General features: G+C 40.9%; 1 protein-coding gene across 2 annotated transcripts in view; it reads left to right on the forward strand.

Moving 5' to 3' along the window:
• GRM7 (glutamate metabotropic receptor 7) overlaps positions 1-18,866 on the forward strand; it is a gene marked incomplete at both ends in the record, with an annotated part of 300,368 nt that overhangs the window by 227,611 nt on the left and 53,891 nt on the right. For both annotated transcript variants that reach the window (XM_080625888.1, XM_080625889.1), the window contains one exon: positions 4,496-5,431. In XM_080625888.1, the coding sequence (XP_080482014.1) occupies positions 4,496-5,431 (936 nt within the window). The remainder of the gene's footprint in view (positions 1-4,495; positions 5,432-18,866) is intronic.

Below are 18,866 nucleotides of genomic sequence, written 5' to 3' on the forward strand. Positions count from 1 at the left end.
CCTGGATTTAGAATCTAATTACAAAACATTAATAGCTAAGCCCTAAGAGCTAAGTCATGCAAATATTACTATCTGTAAAGTTGAACATACAAAAACTGTTTGAACTGCTGACTTAGTAACTGCAGTCTAAAAGCAATCTGCAAGGTGGCAATAAATCTGAGCACAATCCTCTGCAATTGTTTTCTAATGTGTCCATGAAATTAATGGCACAGTTATGAAAGTCGTATCAGGGAACATGGCCATTTTTTTTACCCAAGTATGTTAATTATCACTAACGTAATTATTTTTGTACTGATTTTTATTTTAATCAAACATTGCACAGAACAATTTAGTTCAGAACAAATAGCTCATTATAGAAATGTTTGTGGTGGTGAGAAAAAAGCAACAATGTTTAAATTATATACACATATTGAGTTATTTTAGTCATTAAAATGAACAATTATGATGGGCCTTATGAGACAGACTAAGCATTTCTTGTTAATGTTTGTTCTGTAGTGAACATAATGAGAGTTTATATTGGAAATAGATCCCATCCTTCTAGCTCGAGGCGTTTATGAAGTGGGCAATACGTCGGAGTTGGGACAGCTTGAGGAAAATGAGAATTAGAGTTAACCCCTTACTGAGACAGTTCATTGCCCTGTGGTTCTGGGGAAGGCAGTGAATCTGGAAGGGAGCTTTTTGTTTTCTTTTTTTGTTTGTTTGTTTGCTCAGTTTTGAGTTTTTCCTCTAGACTGTAGTGGTAGGGCAAAACAGCACACCAGTTAAACATAGTGGAGCCAAGTACCATGAAGCAAGGCCAACTTTGAAGTTTATCGTTAGCACGCTTATCCTCTATGTGCTATTTCTATGTATGATTGAAATACAAAGTTCTACGTAAAAGCAACTTTTGTATTAATTGCAAAAGAACTGTCTCATGATTTATGAAATTGTTTACTTACTGCTTTCTAGATTATAATTAGCGTTCTCATAATCACTTTTTGATTCTGGGTTAAGAGTTTCTCATATTTGCTTATAGAAATGTAGGATTTATAAATATATAGCACTCTTCCTCTGTGGCTCTCAGAGATTTTTATAGGTCTTTGTTACAAACATAAATGACAGTACCTCCAGCTTATAGGTGGGAAAACAGAAGAAAAAACATATGTGAAGTGCCTTGCCCTAGTTGATCAAACCGGCCTGGGGGCATGGTCAGCAAAAGAGCATGGACCTCCTTAGTGCTGGATCTGCCCTGTCTCTAGTTAACCTTTTAATCTGTGTTTTTAGTAGATGTGGTTTAGCTGTGAATCTTGGCAGGCAAGACTGTTTGTGCATTGAAACAATGGGTTTGGAAATCATCATTCTCAAAACCATTTTTACTTCTGTTGTGTCTCTCTTTTAAAAACAAGAAATTTAGACATGTCACGGCAGTCTGTGGCTCCATTTCCTGTGGTTTTTGTCTCTGAATGCTGCTCAGATGTTCCTGCTGCTGGTTTGTCATCAGTGAGAGCTTGGGTAGGACGTGGCAGTGGGCTGCACCATGGCTACCTTCGCGTGGAAGAAGCAACCAAACCACTGCTGCAGTTCCTGCCCCTGAGCGAAATACTCTGCTATTTTAGTTTTGTCAAAGGTCCTCTTACAGTAGTAGTGAAGAAAAGTTATCCTTGTTGATTATCAGAATTTTATGATCCTGATCTTGAAACTCTGAACTCAGCAAGAACTTTAAGTAAGCAGTTTCCAGGTCATAGTGACTAAAAAAGTCATTGAATTTGAGGAGGTTTAGATGTAAGTAAATGAAAGAAGTGGCTGAATATAACAATTACTTGCCGCAATAGAAGTCTTTGTTAGATCCACGTTCTCAAAAGCTAAGTTATTTCAAGGAAACTGCAGTAAAAGATGGAAGAAGAAGGGAGAGGAAAACAGGGACAGGAAAAAAGTACATCAGGCACAATTATTCAATCCTAAAGCAGCCAAATGCACAGATTAACATTTTATTAGGTTTGTTTGCATTTTGAAAGGAGTGATGAAACCATAATTTATTTCAAAGACAATTTTTTGTCAAGAATATTCTTTTCTGGGTGGAGAAAGTGTCTCTAGTTTGATTCTCATCTCTCAGCACCAGGCTCTGGTGCCAGGTGAATTATCAGACAGGCAGTTTTCATCATTCATTTTCTCTCCAGAAGCAGCAGAACGCTGCAAATCTTTCTGAGGGCGGTGATGCAGAGTTGGCTTGGCGTCATCCCAGTAGTCGAGAAAAAGGACTTTCCATAATTCTGCCTGATCTTCTATTTATCTCTTTATGCACAGTATCTGTGCAGACTGAAGTACCTTTAGGGTGTCCCAACTACCCAGCAATGCCATGGAATGCATTTGAAAGTATGGAAATTCATCCTTTTGTAGTCATAAGGGGAGGGTGGGGAAATGATAACATTAATAATTCTGTGGTTCTGTGAGATAGTAGCCTGCAGAAAACTGATGAAAATCCTTTCATCACTTGCAGACTGGGTTGAAATCCACACAGTTAAGATGCCTTTCTCATTTCATTTCAATGCTTGCTGTAAAAAGGGCATTGAGTAACTTCTGTGCTTAATAGTTATGATAGAAAATAGAGGATCTGGACTGGATCGATGTGTCTCTCTTTCTAGCTGTGCAAGCCCAGGTAAGTTATAGTTACCCTGTCTCAGTCTATCTGTTAAGGGGGTGAGATACAAATCAGCAATGGAGTAAAAGAGGCAGCAAACTGTTGGTCAGTGGGTTTCTTAAACAATTGTCATGAAATTTTTACCCTTTTTATGGGTCAGAAATCTTGGCACTAGTCCTCTTTACTCACTACCTCTTTGGTTTTCTTTCCGGCTAACATCATTTGTTATGCCCCTGCAGCAAGTAAGTTACTCGGACACATGCCGGCTTACTCCAGCTCACTTGTGTGGCATGCACACAACTGAAGAATTCAACTTCAGGTTTGTAAAGGGCTTGCTAACCTTCAATGGGAGCAGTGACAGAGTCAGGAATAGAAATGGATTTCCTGGCTTCTTCTGCATGCTCTTCCAGTAAGACCAAACTACCATTTACCAATGCAATTAAGCAAGTCTTTTTATTCTGCTTTATCATCAGTATTCCTTCAGCTTCTGTAAGCTACATAGCTTCAGCTCAGCACAGTATGAAAGAAGAGTTCATGGATATTCAGATTTTTTTTTTCAGAATAAGTTGTGAATATTGAAGGTTAATGAAGTTTCTCAAGCAGTGGCAGACCTCTAGAATATCTGTTATTGAGGGATTATTCTTATAACACTCACAGCAGAGACTCTTGGTGGTGCAGTATTTGAGCAGCGTGTGACTTGAGGGGTTTTTTTTTAATTCTATGAAATAAAGATGATACAGAATCTGTTTTGAATTAAATTAGGAAAGCGAAACTTAATCCTTCAATTTGAGACTTGCAAACCTCACTGTTCCTGTATACATTAATAATCAAGGCAGCTGATTCAAAAAACTCTTCTAGAATTTTTTACTTGTAGGGAAAATAGCGGAGTTTGTAAGCATTTAAGTAACCTAAAGAAATAATAGCTGAAATTTTGTTTTTAATAACACTCACATCTATCCCAGGATATCATCAGGTTTTATATTTGGAAAAGCCACACACACACCAGCCACACAAACACCAGCTATTGAAGCCACTAATATTTTCTAGGGGGCTTCAATGCTAAACTGCACCACTTCTTGGAAACTGGAAACTGGCTTTAGTTTGGAACATTCAGAAATTTTTTGAGTTTAATTTTCTGCATGATTTGGGGCCTTTGTGCCCATACTTTGGAGTTCAGGGTTCTTGAGACTGCAGAACAAATGAGACTTGCCATTTATTTAATATAATAGCTTTTAATTTGCATTCCCAGAGGCACGTCTGGCCTTTCAAAAGCAGAATGTGACTTTGAAGTCAAATATTATTTAATTATTGCATTTTTCATTGATGTCTATTTTTATTGTCCTTCATATTTCTTACATGGCTTGTATTGCAGATCTTGACACATCCTCACTGATTCCATGCCCTATATAAGACATATTTCCACCTAATTTAAAATACTAACCTGATCAGTAGTAGTTCCAAGAAGGGAGATGTATTATTGTGGTCTTGGTAAGAAGCCTCAAGCTCAAGATGCACGGAAAGCAGTTCTGTGAATGTAACTGCTGCCTTCCCATTGCAGTTTTCTTACAGTTTTCATGAAACAAGAGGTTAGCACACTATTGTATTATCTGATGTTGTGTGATATTCCATCAGAATTAGCTACTAATAAAAATGGAAAATGAAGGCACCAAATACAGTCATGCATTAGAGTCCCGTGTGAAGACACTAGCATGTGCAGCTCCTGCTGCTTTACCAGGAGTCCACCACATATAAAGTTTATACTTTTGGCTTTTCTCTGTTGTAGGTTCCCCCTTGGTCCTCCCATTTTCCATTACCACTCCAGCTGACTGACACTAATGTCTAAATAACCAGCCTCTTCCTATTTCATATGTCTTGCAGATTGATGAAATGCAGTGGGGCAAAGGCGTGCGTGAAGTCCCATCCTCAGTCTGCAGCCTGCCTTGCAAGCCGGGAGAGAGGAAGAAGATGGTTAAGGGGATGCCGTGCTGCTGGCACTGTGAGCTCTGTGATGGCTATCAGTACCAGGCTGACGAGGTGACTTGTCTGCTCTGCTCATACAGCGAGCGGCCCAACGAGAACCGAACAGGATGCCGTTCAATACCCATTGTCAAGCTGGAGTGGCACTCTCCCTGGGCTGTGATACCTGTCTTCTTAGCTATGCTGGGAATTATTGCCACCATTTTTGTCATGGCAACATTCATCAGATATAACGACACTCCCATTGTCCGTGCTTCTGGGAGGGAACTCAGCTACGTCCTGTTAACAGGGATATTTCTGTGCTACATAATCACATTTTTGATGATTGCAAAACCAAACGTTGCAGTGTGTTCCTTCCGGCGTATCTTCCTGGGCTTGGGGATGTGCATCAGCTATGCAGCCCTGTTAACTAAAACAAACCGCATCTACCGCATATTTGAACAGGGCAAAAAGTCTGTAACTGCACCTCGGCTTATCAGCCCCACATCACAGCTGGCGATCACGTCAAGTTTGATATCTGTTCAGCTTCTAGGTGTCTTTATTTGGTTTGCAGTTGACCCACCCAACATCATCATAGATTATGATGAGCAGAAAACTATGAACCCTGATCAAGCCAGAGGAGTTCTCAAATGTGACATTACGGATCTACAAATCATTTGTTCCTTGGGTTATAGCATTCTTCTAATGGTTACATGTACTGTGTATGCCATCAAGACTCGGGGTGTCCCAGAGAATTTTAATGAAGCTAAACCCATTGGATTCACTATGTACACTACCTGTATAGTATGGCTTGCCTTCATTCCAATATTTTTTGGCACTGCCCAGTCAGCTGAAAAGGTAGGTGAAGATGAACAAGCATACATCTGGTACACGAGGGTTGATAATAGTTATAAACTACGTACTGATGGTCAGCTTTATATAGATTTTAAAATGAGCTATCCAGTTAGTTTGTGACTGAGACATGATATATATAGCACTTTTCTCCTTCTCCAGTTAGCTGGTGGGCTATTCATTTGATAAACTGGCAAATGATCAATAACAATCACATTAGCCATGAGTTTTAGTGTTGCATATATTTCAGTTGTATTATTTCAGTAGGGTGAGAACTAGCTGTCATATTGTCCAGAAAGAAACATCCCTTAGCTAAATAATTTTGAATACAAGGTGCAAGCAAAAAAAGTGTCAAAAAGCACTCAAATAGACTCCTGTGCTTCTGGAGTTCAGCACTGAGGGCAGTGCATACATAGCCTGATAAGTGAGTGCTCTGCTTCACAGACGGTAGCCTTGGGGCACATTTACACCACAAGGTCCTGAGCTGCAGCTGCTGAGACCAGACTGACACTGCATTCCACATGGGTTATTTTTAAACTAACCCAGGTAAACTTACTGCATGGCTCATGGCAAGGGTGTAGCCAGTCCTGGAGTGAATGCCAGGTCACTTCTCTTTATAAGTGAGGTCCACTTAAGCCCATGGTGTTCCTTCACCAAAAGCCAGTCCAAAATGTTACACATAAGTGACTTAAGAAAAATCATCCAGCCGTTAGGTTCTAATCCATTAGGCAAATTGTTAAGAAAATGAATTATTGTAAAGTGCTGTTAGACTCAATTAAAAGATTTCCACTGGTTTTGAGAGACTTCAGATGTTGCAGGGGAATCTGTGGTGTGTCAGTCACCAGGCTCCAGTGGACATTGATCTCATCCTGTGCTCCCAGCTGCTCCAGCACTGGCAGCTGAGGAAATGAGGTGGGCAGCTTATGAAAATACACCCTGGCAATCAGAGATGTGCGCATGAAGAAATGCACAACTTGGTCAGCTTTGGGCTTTGCCACCAACAGAAATCAGGTTTAAAATGCTTATTGTAAATATACCATATCAGCCCTGCAAGGACCAGCAGTTAGCTAGGGTCCTAACCCAGTATGCTGCAGTGGGTGCTGTGGTAGTTTAGGTACAAATGTGAACAGTGTCTCTCTTGTCTTGCACAAAGCAATAAGGAGAAAGTCGCTCTCTTCTTCTTTTTATGTGTATTGGAGGGGATGGTGGCCTTGGAAAAGCACACTATAATAAACAGCAAGAAGACATTGTGATTCATTTCTCTAAACATTGTTTGAAGGTCTGTTGGCAAGGAAAAGCTTTTCAGTTTGCAGTATTTAAAAAGGGAGAACCTTAGTTGTGCTGTGTGTTTTGAGTGAACAGTATTCAAGAGGTGAAAAATGGACCTGCTATTATAATGTGTAGGGCTAAATCACTGTGAGTGACTGAGCATTACAAGTTCAGTTACCTCCTGGGTCTCAGGCCCCTTCTCCCCATTCCTGTTGCTGCCCAAGTGGCTCCAGCTAATGCTCAGTGATAAAGATCTCTCTGGACTTACTTCTCTCTGAATCTTGTCTGAAGATAGCTGTAATTTAAGAGTGTTTTGGCAAATACCTGCAAGCCTAGTCTTTAGGGAGAAATGAAAATCTTAGGCTGTCCTGAACCTTTGTCATACTGGTTTTTTACCTGCCCCAGCCCTCATCCCATCTACTTTCCCAGCCCAGAGGAAACCACTGTCATGTCTCCTCACCTGTGGTATACTCTGGCTGAATTTAGGTATCATTCACCTCACCTCAAATGCTCTCTGACAGATTTTGCACTGATTTAGTACTGTACAGTCAGTTATCCCCACTTACTGAGCGCAAGCTTCCCTGTGCCAGAAAGAGCTTTGACTTCTTGCTCCCTCTTTTCCACCTCTGTCTTCATTTAATATTTGTTCTTTAACACGAGACTTGGGCAAACTCACTGCTGTGGATAAAATTATTGCATGTTTTAAATGAGTGAGCAAATGTCAGATCCCTGCTAACACATCTCATTTTATGGCAGGGGTATAATTTCCAAATTTGTAGTGTTAAACTTACAGGCTATTGAAGTACAATTGCAGGAGGACAGCGGTATCGTTCGGGAAATTCTGTGCTTTGGCTACAAGCCTGTTCCATAGCAAGGTGCCTGCACTAGAGCTTTGTTCTTTGCTATTCAGGAACTGGTGGTACAGAAATTGCTATTGTTTTGGCCTCAGTTCACCGGTGGAAGAGGGGATCACTCAGGTGGAAGCAGAGGTTGTAGAGTTTTTCATGTATCATCTCACCTCTGCAGTGGGCTTTACAGGCAGCCACTGCATCCCTAAAGGGAATTAATTTCAACTGGAAAGGAGGTCTGCCAAGTCTTGCAATTGCTTCAAACATCTCTGTTCTCCCTGTTGAGGGAGAGATAAGAAACAGCATAAGCGGCTTTAAACACAGTTGGGCCCGTTTGTAACTTTGGTCTGGAGCAGGGAGTATAGTGCAGCTTTTGTGCTCCCTGACTGGGAATGCTTTAGGCCTGCAGGTGACCAAGATGAAGTGCTTTAAATTATTGTCTGCAAAGATTTAACCAGATGATAGAAAGACTCAAAGAATTTCAAAGGTTGCTGCCAGCATTCAAGATCATTTCATAGCAAAAGCTATGGCTTCCATGTAGTCATAGAGCTGAATTACCCTGTACTTCTTTGAAAGTGTAAGATTCTTGTACAAATGTGTGTAGGACAGCAAAAAAGATAATGATTAATTCGATTTCACACAGAGCACAGAAGAGGGAACTGGGCAACAGAAACAGCTTTTCTCTTTGCTGTGCTGCTGCTGCTGCTTGGTGTGCCCACAGAAGGGGTGTGCTGGGGTTAAGGAACTCTGCTACCTGCTGACTGTCACAGCCCAAGCTCCTCTAGTGCTGCTGACTGCAGTTCCTGGGACTGAAAGCTCCTGTGTTTTGACCAGCACTGCCTCGTTTTGGGTAGCACATTTGGCCCCGGTGCTGTGCCAGACCTGAGCGCTCCATCAATGGCTTTGCTGGGGCTCTTTCCCCCTCCCACTCTACACAGAGACGGAGCTGCAGTGGCTTTCCTGCTTTGCTTCCTTCTCTGTCTCTCCTTTTTGAGCAGGGGAGAGGCGATTGTGCTTTTTTGTGATTGCTAGTGATTTCCTGTCAGGTATTTTCTCTGGAAAATATTGTGCTAAGCTTAGCCACCCAGGTCGTTGCTGAAATGGAAATTGCACCTGCTGAAAGTCTCATGCAACACAATCTTTTAAACTGAGAAATGGTGTTATATATAACATTGTGATTTTCATTGTATGGATTTATTTTATCAATAAATACAAGCATAATGTTGTTTGGTAGAAAGCATATTGAAAATACCTACCTTGTTCAGTGTAGAAAATAGCAGCAACAGAAAAAAAAGGAACTAGAAGTATGCTGCAAGTAATTCATAAGAGGCAAATAATTCAAGCAGTAGCATTTGCAGCAGACTGGAGGGAAGTAGTATGGTTTGACGAAGGCCAGATATCAGAGTTTGTGCTACAGACTGGAGATAAAACATGAGGAGTATGGGAGATGGCACATGGAAAAAAGTGGATTCCCAACCTTCTTACAGCTTGCACTTAGTTTCTTTGTTTATTATCTAAAAATTCATAAAACACATGGTCAGTTATAATTTATACAGTTGGTTTGGTAATCCAGCATGTTGTTTTCTAGTGGAAGTGCAATATGGTCCTTACCACGTTTCACCATTCCTGGAGTTTCATTGGCTTTAGTGCAATGGTCACATAGCCCTTGCTCCATACATGGACATTGTTGCTGTTGTCTGGGGTTTGGGGGTTCTGTTTTGGGGTGAGGTGTTTTATTGTGTTTTCCTATGACTATTAGTGTGTATTCTAAAATGCTGATGTAACCTTCGAGTACCAGGACACAATACTGGGGACTGGAATCATGCCATGGCTTTGCTTAGAAAGATCCTAACTTTAGTATGTATTTGGTAGAAAGCCACTAAATATAGAGAGGAGCCCCTGCAGAAAAGAAAGGTTCACTTACTATTCAGCTCTGAGCAGCTCTTAACTATCAGAACCTTCATCAGCGGAAGTCAGTGGGTTTTGGGGGTTGAGGACTGGGGACGGTGTCAATCCCCGTCAATGTCTAGCTCCTGCTTTGGTGTTGCTCAGCTTGTTGACCCAAACATTTGTTAGGGGGACTGTAGGGATGAAACGCTACTTTTATGGTCCTGGAGTAATTGTTTTTGACAACAAAACTATTTTAAATTCTCTGTGGATGTGTGGGTATCTTATCAGAAGCAAAGTGGCCTCAAAGAGCTGTTAAACCAATTATAGGAGTCATAGCTCCACGGCAGAGTCAATACAAAGTGGCACTTGAAAAGAGCACAGATTGCTCAGTAAGGTCAGGCAAAACACGGCTAAATCAATAAGCCAAATTGAGTCAAAATTTTAGAGTATGGAAGTAAAAGGATGGGAAGGTTTGCAGGTGGTGAGGAAATGTGTCCTGTGGGAAGCTGTGCCTCACACCCTGCCCTACGCTATCCTGCTCTGAAGATTGATTAGTCCCTGCAGCCTCTTGTCTGGTTGTTCATTCACCTTTACTTTGATTATCTGATTTTTAACTCATTTCCAGAGGCAGGGCACTGCCGTAAGGGATTGCCAGGGCTGGTAGGGGCCAGCATTTTGGGGCCAAGTCCCCATGCTCTGTCCCTGCATGCAGCACAGTGACCTCTGCATGCTCCACCTTACACAGTTCCTCACACAGGCTGAGGATGCTGCCGTGGGGATGCTGTGTTAGCTCCTTCCATGGGAAGGCTGTTCCCTAGCAGTGCACTGCTGTTGAGTTTCAGGAGATGCATTTGAGATTAACTTGGTTTCATGAGGTCACATGTTTTCATTTCATGGGGTTTTTTATTGTTTTCCTTTTAGACAGTGCAAAGGGCAACAGGATGGCAGAGTATGGGATATGCTCTAACACAGTTTGAAAACACCACTTCACAGGTGGCCATAACAGTTTGCTGGTTTGCTGTTAGTCTCTCTGGTAATGTAAATATTTTAAAAACTGACATAAATATTTTATAAATAGTTTAGTTTAAAATATTATGTAAATGTTTTAAAATTATTTCCGGAGGCAATACTTTAATGGTAAAAGTGAGCTGAAGGGAAAGAAGCATCTGTAGTTAAATCAATGTGATATAAGGAGAGATGTTCAAATAATGGTTTACTTTTTCTGTACATAAAAGCCTATTTATTATTAAAGCAATACTTTTCAACACTTCTCATTACCATGTTTTCTAACCTGTGTTGTATGATATAGCTGTAGTTCTGACTAAGTGAATATTGAAATGTAGCTGATACAGGTGGATAGAAGTATACCTTCCAGAGCTGTGCATGGCATCCTCAGGCCGTACCTTCAGCAGAAATACAGGCAGAAACTCACCTTCATTGTCCTCTGGTGGAGCCACCACAAAGCAGCTCTAACCATAAAGCTGGCTGTGCATAGCATGGCCCCAGAGTCCTGCTCACCAGCATTTGGTGCCAAGCAACAAAATCAGGTAGCAGATCCCTATGGAGCCTGGCAGCAAAGCCTAGAGAGCATTATCCTTCCCAGAGCTGCTCCATCCCTTTCCTTCTCCTCGCTGACAGGCGAATTTCCTAGGAAAGTAGCTGAGCTAAAACACACATCCCGAATTTAAACAAGCTTTTAGAAATAATCTCTTCTATTAAAAAAATCTGCACAGGAAGGATACAATAGGAGACAATGGAAATGTTGAATTTAGCTATATTATTGGTGGTATGCAGAGATTAATGGGGCAGGAGGAATTGATGGTGGGTTTGTGTTAAATAACCTTTGTTAGTGTGGGGTTTTTTTCTTGTCTGAGTATTCTCCCTTTCTTCTAACAGTGTTTGGCTCTAATTATGAAAGACTATGAGCTCACAAGCTATTTTCCTCTCCTACACTTATTTAGTATTACCATATATATATAGTAATACTAAAAATATATATATACCATATATATATGGTAATACTAAAAATATATATATGTAATATACACACACACACATTGTAGCTTAAATTGAATTTCCTGAATCCTTAGAATGTAATACTGAAAAATTAGGTCTCTTTAATGGCAAACCTGAACATCAGTCTGCTTTATGTAGCAGGAATGCCAGAATCCCTTTGGGCACTGCCCAACACCTCTCTCTGCTTTGCATTGCAGTACATCACATTTGGAGCTCTCCTCAGACTGATGGCAGCACGTGTTAGCACGTGCAGGTGTGTGGTTCCCATGAGTGTGCTCTTCCCCTTTTGAATGAGGAGTACAATTTGGAATCTTACCAGAGCTATAAGCAGATTAAAAGAAATCATTGTCTCTGCAGGTTTGAAGTCCCTATCTGTACTCTTTGACTATGTTCAAATGTAGTTGTGTATGGTGAATATTCCCCTAAGATATTTTCTCAAGTTATGTCATTGAACTAATATAGAGGGATGTGCCATCATTATATTTTTTATGTTTCACAGAGATTTTATTGCCTTGAGGCTGTGATTACTTTTATTTAGTAATGGCTAAGATTAAAATAATACATTTCTGGATACATTTACAAGCTAGTAATAACTGTCAACGTGCTCTTGGATATATTCTCCAAATGGGATTTTTCTTGAATTATTTTCAGGACATTTTTCAAATGAAAAAAACATATAGACATAACTGTGAGTGATGATGGTTTCTCAGCCAGTGTGGTCCTCCTGGTTGGAAGCTTCATTCATCCTGGAATGAAGAGAAATGGAGAAAAGTTGACCATACACTCATCATCCTACATCAGCTTATTTTTGCATCCAGATTGCATGAACCTTTGGTTGAAGGGGTTTGTTTTAATGTAATACAACCACTATAAAATTTGAAGTCCTTAATCCCATCAACTCTTCCACCTTCCTTCTTGTGTCTCTATTTTCTAACGCCCATTTTATTCAAATCAATAAATAGGGTAAATCAGGCATATTTGGCAGCAAAATTTTTACTTATTGTGTGGAATGTTACATAAGTACTGTTATTTGAAGACATATGCAGATTAAATAATGTCATATTAAGATGGTAGCACTTCAGAATATATTCTATTTTCTGGTGAAACTAGGTTACCCTTCAATTCTCTGTAACACAAATACCAATTAACCAGGTAGGACACACATTTATTTTCTCCCCTGGGAAGGCTTCAGATGACAGTTGCTATAGCAACTCTACATATTGGATTGGAGTTATGAGGATTTTAATGCAACATTTGTTGGAGTTTTATATGTTGGATGGTGGAGAAAATCAGGCTTTTTGGCTCATAGGGAATGTGACTTTCAATTTTCCATGATTCGGGGCTTATTTAAAGCAGCATTCTAGTCTAAAGCTTTCATTTAAAGAAGCATTCTAGTAATAGTACCTGCATGAAACTTGTTAACCACAAATACTAATTTCTTTCATTGATGTGATTTCAGTTCACTCATTGCTTCGTTATCTTAGGGATCTGCATGTTCAGAACACGCTGAAGTTCCTAATTTTATCCAGCCTCAAGATTGTATCCCCAAGGAAACCATGGAATATAAGGATCTATCATTAGAGTTGTCCTGAGACAAGCCTGAATTGAAAAGCAGCTTCACTTAATTTCATTTAAGGCTCTCCAGGCTGGAGCTGTGAGGTCTGGACATCCCCCAAGGACAGACTATACAGAAATGCCTGGTTCAGTACAGTATTGGGCTATTCACAGTGAGTACATAGAGTTTCATTTGAAGTGAGGGGAAAATTAAGTGTTTTTTGAAATCTAGAAATCTGGAAATGAAATAATCAGTGAATCTTTTGGGGTAATAACCTTTGTTACAGAAATGATCCTGGTGGCTTGTATTTTCATCAGGATATATAAGAGCACTACTGCAAAAGTACATAAAAAGCCTTGTGAATACCTTTGAGTGTCTACAGAGTTTCAAAGTTAATTTCTGTATAACTAATCAATACTCTTAAACATATAATTCTTGGTAAAGTTCTCAATCTTCCACATGGAAAGGGATGCTGTTGCTAGTAAAAAAATAGAACAAAAAGCTTGTAACATGTCACTGCTACTAATGGTTTAACCCTAAAATGAAAAGTCAATATTTACATACGTATCATTGAAGCAGTAAGTGTTACAGGAATTTTGAGTTCCGGAGCTACACGCTTGTTTCTCTCTCCCTGGTGCTTTGGTGGGAGGTCTCTTCCCTAAACAACCAGGCACTCGTGGACCCACTGCTTATTGAATATAGCTGGCTTAAGGAAGGCCTTTAGCAGCTGCTTTTAAGAACTCCTAAGGGGGAGTATAACTCAGGAAAAATGCAGTATTACTGACTGGATTGCTTTGGAGGTTTTACTTACCACTTCAGGTAGATGTCATCATCAGGAATACCTGCCCCATCTCCCCAGCTTAGTAAGCTGCTGTAAAAGTATTTGGGGGTAAGGGGAAGCAAAGGGGGCTGGGTGGCGAGGACATGCAGAAGTGAAGCAAAACTATAGTGGCCTTAAACTTGAGCACCTGGGATTTCTGGTTGTACCAGACCCTAACACTTTGGCATGGAGAAGAGAAACGTGGTTATTTGTCACTTCAGTTTGATATGACAGAAAACGGCTTAGGGGTCATGAACAGAGAGACAAATTAAAGCTTAGCTAGGACAAGTTGGTAGACCATTTGATGCCAGGAAGGATGGGAGATTGATACTTCCAGTGCCCTACTCTCCCCTCTGCGGTCAAGGCTGGGGGATGATGGAATGTTGGCCGCTTGGGCTGGTGATTCAGAGGCTGCTGTGACATGATATTGTACCTGCTCCCGCGGAGGACAAGCGTGACTCGTTAGCAAGTGATGGATCGGATGAAGGCTGCTCAGCTCTGAGATTCATGAGGAGATGCGCAATGAAAGCTAGCTTTACTTCGGGGTGGTGGCTGTATTTTTAAGAAAACTTGAAGCTGCTTTACTTTGTGGCTATGCAGGATGTGCCTGAGGCAATATCTCTAGAAGAGACAGGCTGGTTTATAATTTCATTGCCTTATTTCAAGCTTTAAATGTACCTTGCCACTTGCCATGGGAGAGTTGTGCATGGGAAGTGAGGAGCGTGGGTTTGTGTTTCTGCATGGCTGCCTATGCCTGACAAGTCAGCCTTTCTCCTGTGCTGCAAAAGGGGCTGGTTTTCTATGCAGATACTGCGGGGGCTTGGATTCTGCCTGGATTGTGGGGCAGACTGGGGACACTAATTCCTCGGCTGTGCAAAATCCTGCATGCTTTCCTGCGGCTTTGCATCGCACTGAGTGCAATCCTTCTGCTATGACTGAGAGCTATCTTCCATACAGCTTTATCCAACAATAGGAGATGGATGTAAAAGCGTTTCATTCATACTGAGCAACCATTGCCCACAATGCAGGTTTCTCTGAGGCAGAGGGCCAGAGGTGCCATCCATGGGACTTGCTGCTGTCCCAGGGCACTCGTGTCGGTCAGAGGTGGGAGCACAGAGTTGCAGTGCTGCAGAGCTCAGCCTGGGAAACAAGCCCTGTTTCTGCTTAGACTACACAAGCAATGCTGTGAAGCAAAGCTGCTGGGGTCTTTGCAGAAAGCAACACATAAAAAAGGAGCAATCACGTAACAAATGGAACCTGGCTCTGGGTCATCCAATTGCAACCTCATTTACACTGATGAAGCTGCATTTCTGTACCCTGGATTTGACACTCAGTATCTCAAAAGCACTTCTGAGTCATTTTTGTAAAGTGTTAAGTATTTCCTAAAGTTTTGCTACTCTGAAGTGAGACTAAAATGGGTGTATTAATGTGTGCTGCCATGAAATTTCTTGTAATTGCATTTCTACACTGGATAGAAAACAATGAGTGGTGGGAAAATATTTCTGTATACTTAAATGTGGTTTAGAAGCTTTGATTTTCACTTATTTCTGGAACTATATGATTCTGGATTTTTATCCACCACTAATCTGCATAATGTTCCGGAGGCAAAAATTGGAGTCTTTCAGAAATGAATAGAATAACAATAGTAACAGTTCCTTGCTTGCAGAAGAAACCTAAAACGTTTTACAGATGGATTTAAAAACTACATGTTAGAAGCATTGCATCAGCTGCTGTGTAGCAATTTTAGCAGAGCTCAGGAATACAGTTTTAGGCAGGGAGGTGTGTTTATATATGTTTTCAGGCTATGTTCATTGCCAGGCTATGCAGAGAGCCGCTTCGGGATTGTGATAACCATGTTAATAATGGCATCATCAAGTGGTTAAGATTGGCCAGTGCAAACTGAGCAGAAAAGAACCACCAAGGATTCAGCCAGGATATGGGATCTGACACCTGTACTCCAAAGAGGCATCTTTAGTGACTGGAAGAATACAGACATTTTGGTGCTCCATCATATTCCCAAGTCAGGACACTTCTGGAAGAGAAATTGCCACCTGCACTTGATCCTGTCTGGGAGATGTCCCACCTGATTATCTGATTGTGTTCAGAACCTCCTAAGTTCAGCCAAGCTGGTAAAAGGCTGTAGCACTGCTAAAAATGCAGGTCTATGTTGTCTGTATTGTCAAGGCAGGTATTTAAAGTTAGGTAACAGCAAAAGTGCATACTCTGGGTGAAATAAGAGATGATTAGAGTAATTAGATCCTCCTCAGAAGACCATAAATTAATGGTGATTATGATTCTTGAAACAACAGAACCATAAGGTGCATCTAACATTGATCTGTTTTATCACATTTCCTGCATTGTAATGCTCCTTTAATGTTAAGATGTACTTTTGTAGTAAAATCTAATTGAAAACACTGAGCAGGCAGAGCCCAAGGCCACAATCATGTTCCACATAATTACCTAAGGAGGAGGGTGTGCATTTCCGATGAAGGGATGCCACCAACCGTTAGTCAGGTATAAGTGATGCAGTCGTTGTGTTCACGCTTATATGGTAATAGCCTTACAGGAATGTATAGGTGAAAGCTAAAAGATAATTAACAATCAATTTATTTTGTGAAATTTTCAATTATTGAAGCAGGTATCTCCATTATGGAGTAATAATGCTACATTTATGTTTGTATGTGGCTGTCTCATAACAGAGATGTATTCATTTAAGCAGAAATTACTTTGTTAGTAGCCCTGCGGTATTTCTGCAGTTACCAAGGGACTCTTTGAAGCCTGCGAGCATGCTGCTTTGATGCCTGACCTGGAAAGTGAAGGAACTCTTTGCTGTGATAATTCTAGCCTTTTCCTTTCCCTTCTGTATTGAGCAGAGAGAAAAAATCTGATTTGGATGTAAAAATAAATGAAAGGACCATGCATTATAGAGGGGGAAATACCTCGACCCAGATCCAGAGAGCTTCACCTGTGTCCCCTGTGCCGCAGTGACCAAGATACAACGCAACAGGGCAGCCAGATTCCCTTCTGTGGTCTGTGGTCTTCCTCTCTGAACCACTTCAGCAGACCAGAAGTGTGCAACTGAAAATATTCTTCCCTTGAAGAGGAACTGCAGGTCTCTGAGAATGTGTCATGGCAGGGCATGCAACTCCAGGCACCACCTTGAGGGAAGGAGGAGGATTTTCTGGGCTAAAACCATAGATGAATAATTTTTCACTGGCATTCAGGGAGAAATGTTCTTCCATGCTACTGCTATAGCATAGAGCAGGCGAACTGCTGCATCAAGTAGGCAAAGCGGGGAGTCATTCATCTCCTCCTCAGCCTTCTGCATTTCAGTTGTGCCCAGTTAACCAGGATCCACAAGGTACGAACGACCTCGGATTGCCTGAGACAGCAGAGTTGGGGATGGTTTTTGTGCCTTTTCACACCGCCTATTCTGAGTCCTAGAAGTGGCAGAGGCATTTGGCCCTAACTCTCTGGGCACAGAGTCCCTGCTCAGTTTTGTTGGGTGCACACAAGCACAGAACTTCAAAAAGATGCCAGAGGAAGGTGTGGAAGAAGGGTATCTTTATCCTCTGTGATTTCTAGTGCAGACTTAACTGCCTCTGGCTAAAAAGCAATGTAATTCTGAAAAGGAAAAAAGTGTGGGTGTTTAATGCATAGTGTTGACATGTACTTTTTTGGTTCCTTATGGTTTGGGGTTGGTTTTTTTTTTTTTAGAAAATGTAGAACTGCCAGGAGAATTTTACATCTGAAAAGCAATCTCTGCATAGGCCCCTGTCAGCGTTACCTAACAGTTTTATCTGCAGCATAAACTGACAACACCTCAACATGAAATAATTGCAGTTCCATTGAGTCCAGAAGAGTAATTACTTTGTTGATGAAACTTTTCTTTTTGCTTGCATTTTGAAATCTCTGCAATGTCAAACTCTCTTGAACTGACAACATAATTTCTCCAGCAGAGCTGTTGCATCGACCATGCAACTGCTGTTGGGTGTTAGTGGGGGATTTTTTCAAGCTTGCTGTATCTCTATGGCAGCAACAGTAAAGTCTCAGTCTTGCAAAATCCTATTTCATGAATAGCACTTCTGAAGAGTGTGAATAGTCACACGTGCCTCAGGATAGCTACATATATGAACAAGGGGTAACTGTATAATTACAAAATAGCTCTTCAAAGTTAGTTTTCAAGGAAGTAATCACAAAATTATCTCTTTTGCTCAGAATAGGGTAGGGTAAATTTACTTGAATGTCTTTGCAGATAGTTTCAATTCATGATAATGTATTTTAATGGTTATTTTGAATTTCCTGAGCATGTGAGGCTTGAGATAAGTACATTACAAAGATGATGTGGTTTCCCAGAGGAATTGATATATTCCTGCAACCTTGATCCTCTTCTAGCATGCTTTTTTGGGGAGAGTCCTGTTTCGGGGATTCAGGTCGGATGCATTGGGGCTGCATTGAAAGGTCATTCCCTGTGTTCACCTCTATCAGAGTTTTATACAGGAGGTGGTCAGAGGATACTGTGCTTTGCTGGGTCTGGACAATGTATAGCACAGTTTGATTTCTGCTGCAGAAAACCTTAGTTCCCATTAATGCTCCTTTGTTTAAGCAAGAGTTAATCATCTTTTCAGAAAAATCCTGGCTAACGTTGTAAGCCAAATGCTAGGAACTGAAGTAGCATTTTGTGAGAGCAGATCACAACCAGTCTCTGAGCCCCATGGGTATTGTAGAAACATAATAATGTTATTTTGAGTAAGAAATAATGGCTGCTGATTCTAAGCTCATCCAGGAACAAAAAGAAATCCATGAAGGGCTTATTCAATACAATATAAGTTATGCAGATGTTTCTCAATTTTCTTGCTGAACTTGTATGCTGGAGTCAGAGTTTCATTTGATCAAGCATTTCAGCAGAAAGAATGGGTCCTTAAGCACTTTTGTCATTGTGTACGAATGGCTTATGAAAGCAGCCCATGGAAGGGCATGAAATCAAGTACCCTTGTCAGTCCGACACAGAAGGAGTATCCTTTATTAACCAAACTTGGGTCA

Source organism: Psittacula echo (assembly GCF_963264785.1).
Source record: "Psittacula echo genome assembly, chromosome: 9".
Classification (NCBI taxonomy): Eukaryota; Metazoa; Chordata; class Aves; order Psittaciformes; family Psittacidae; genus Psittacula; species Psittacula echo.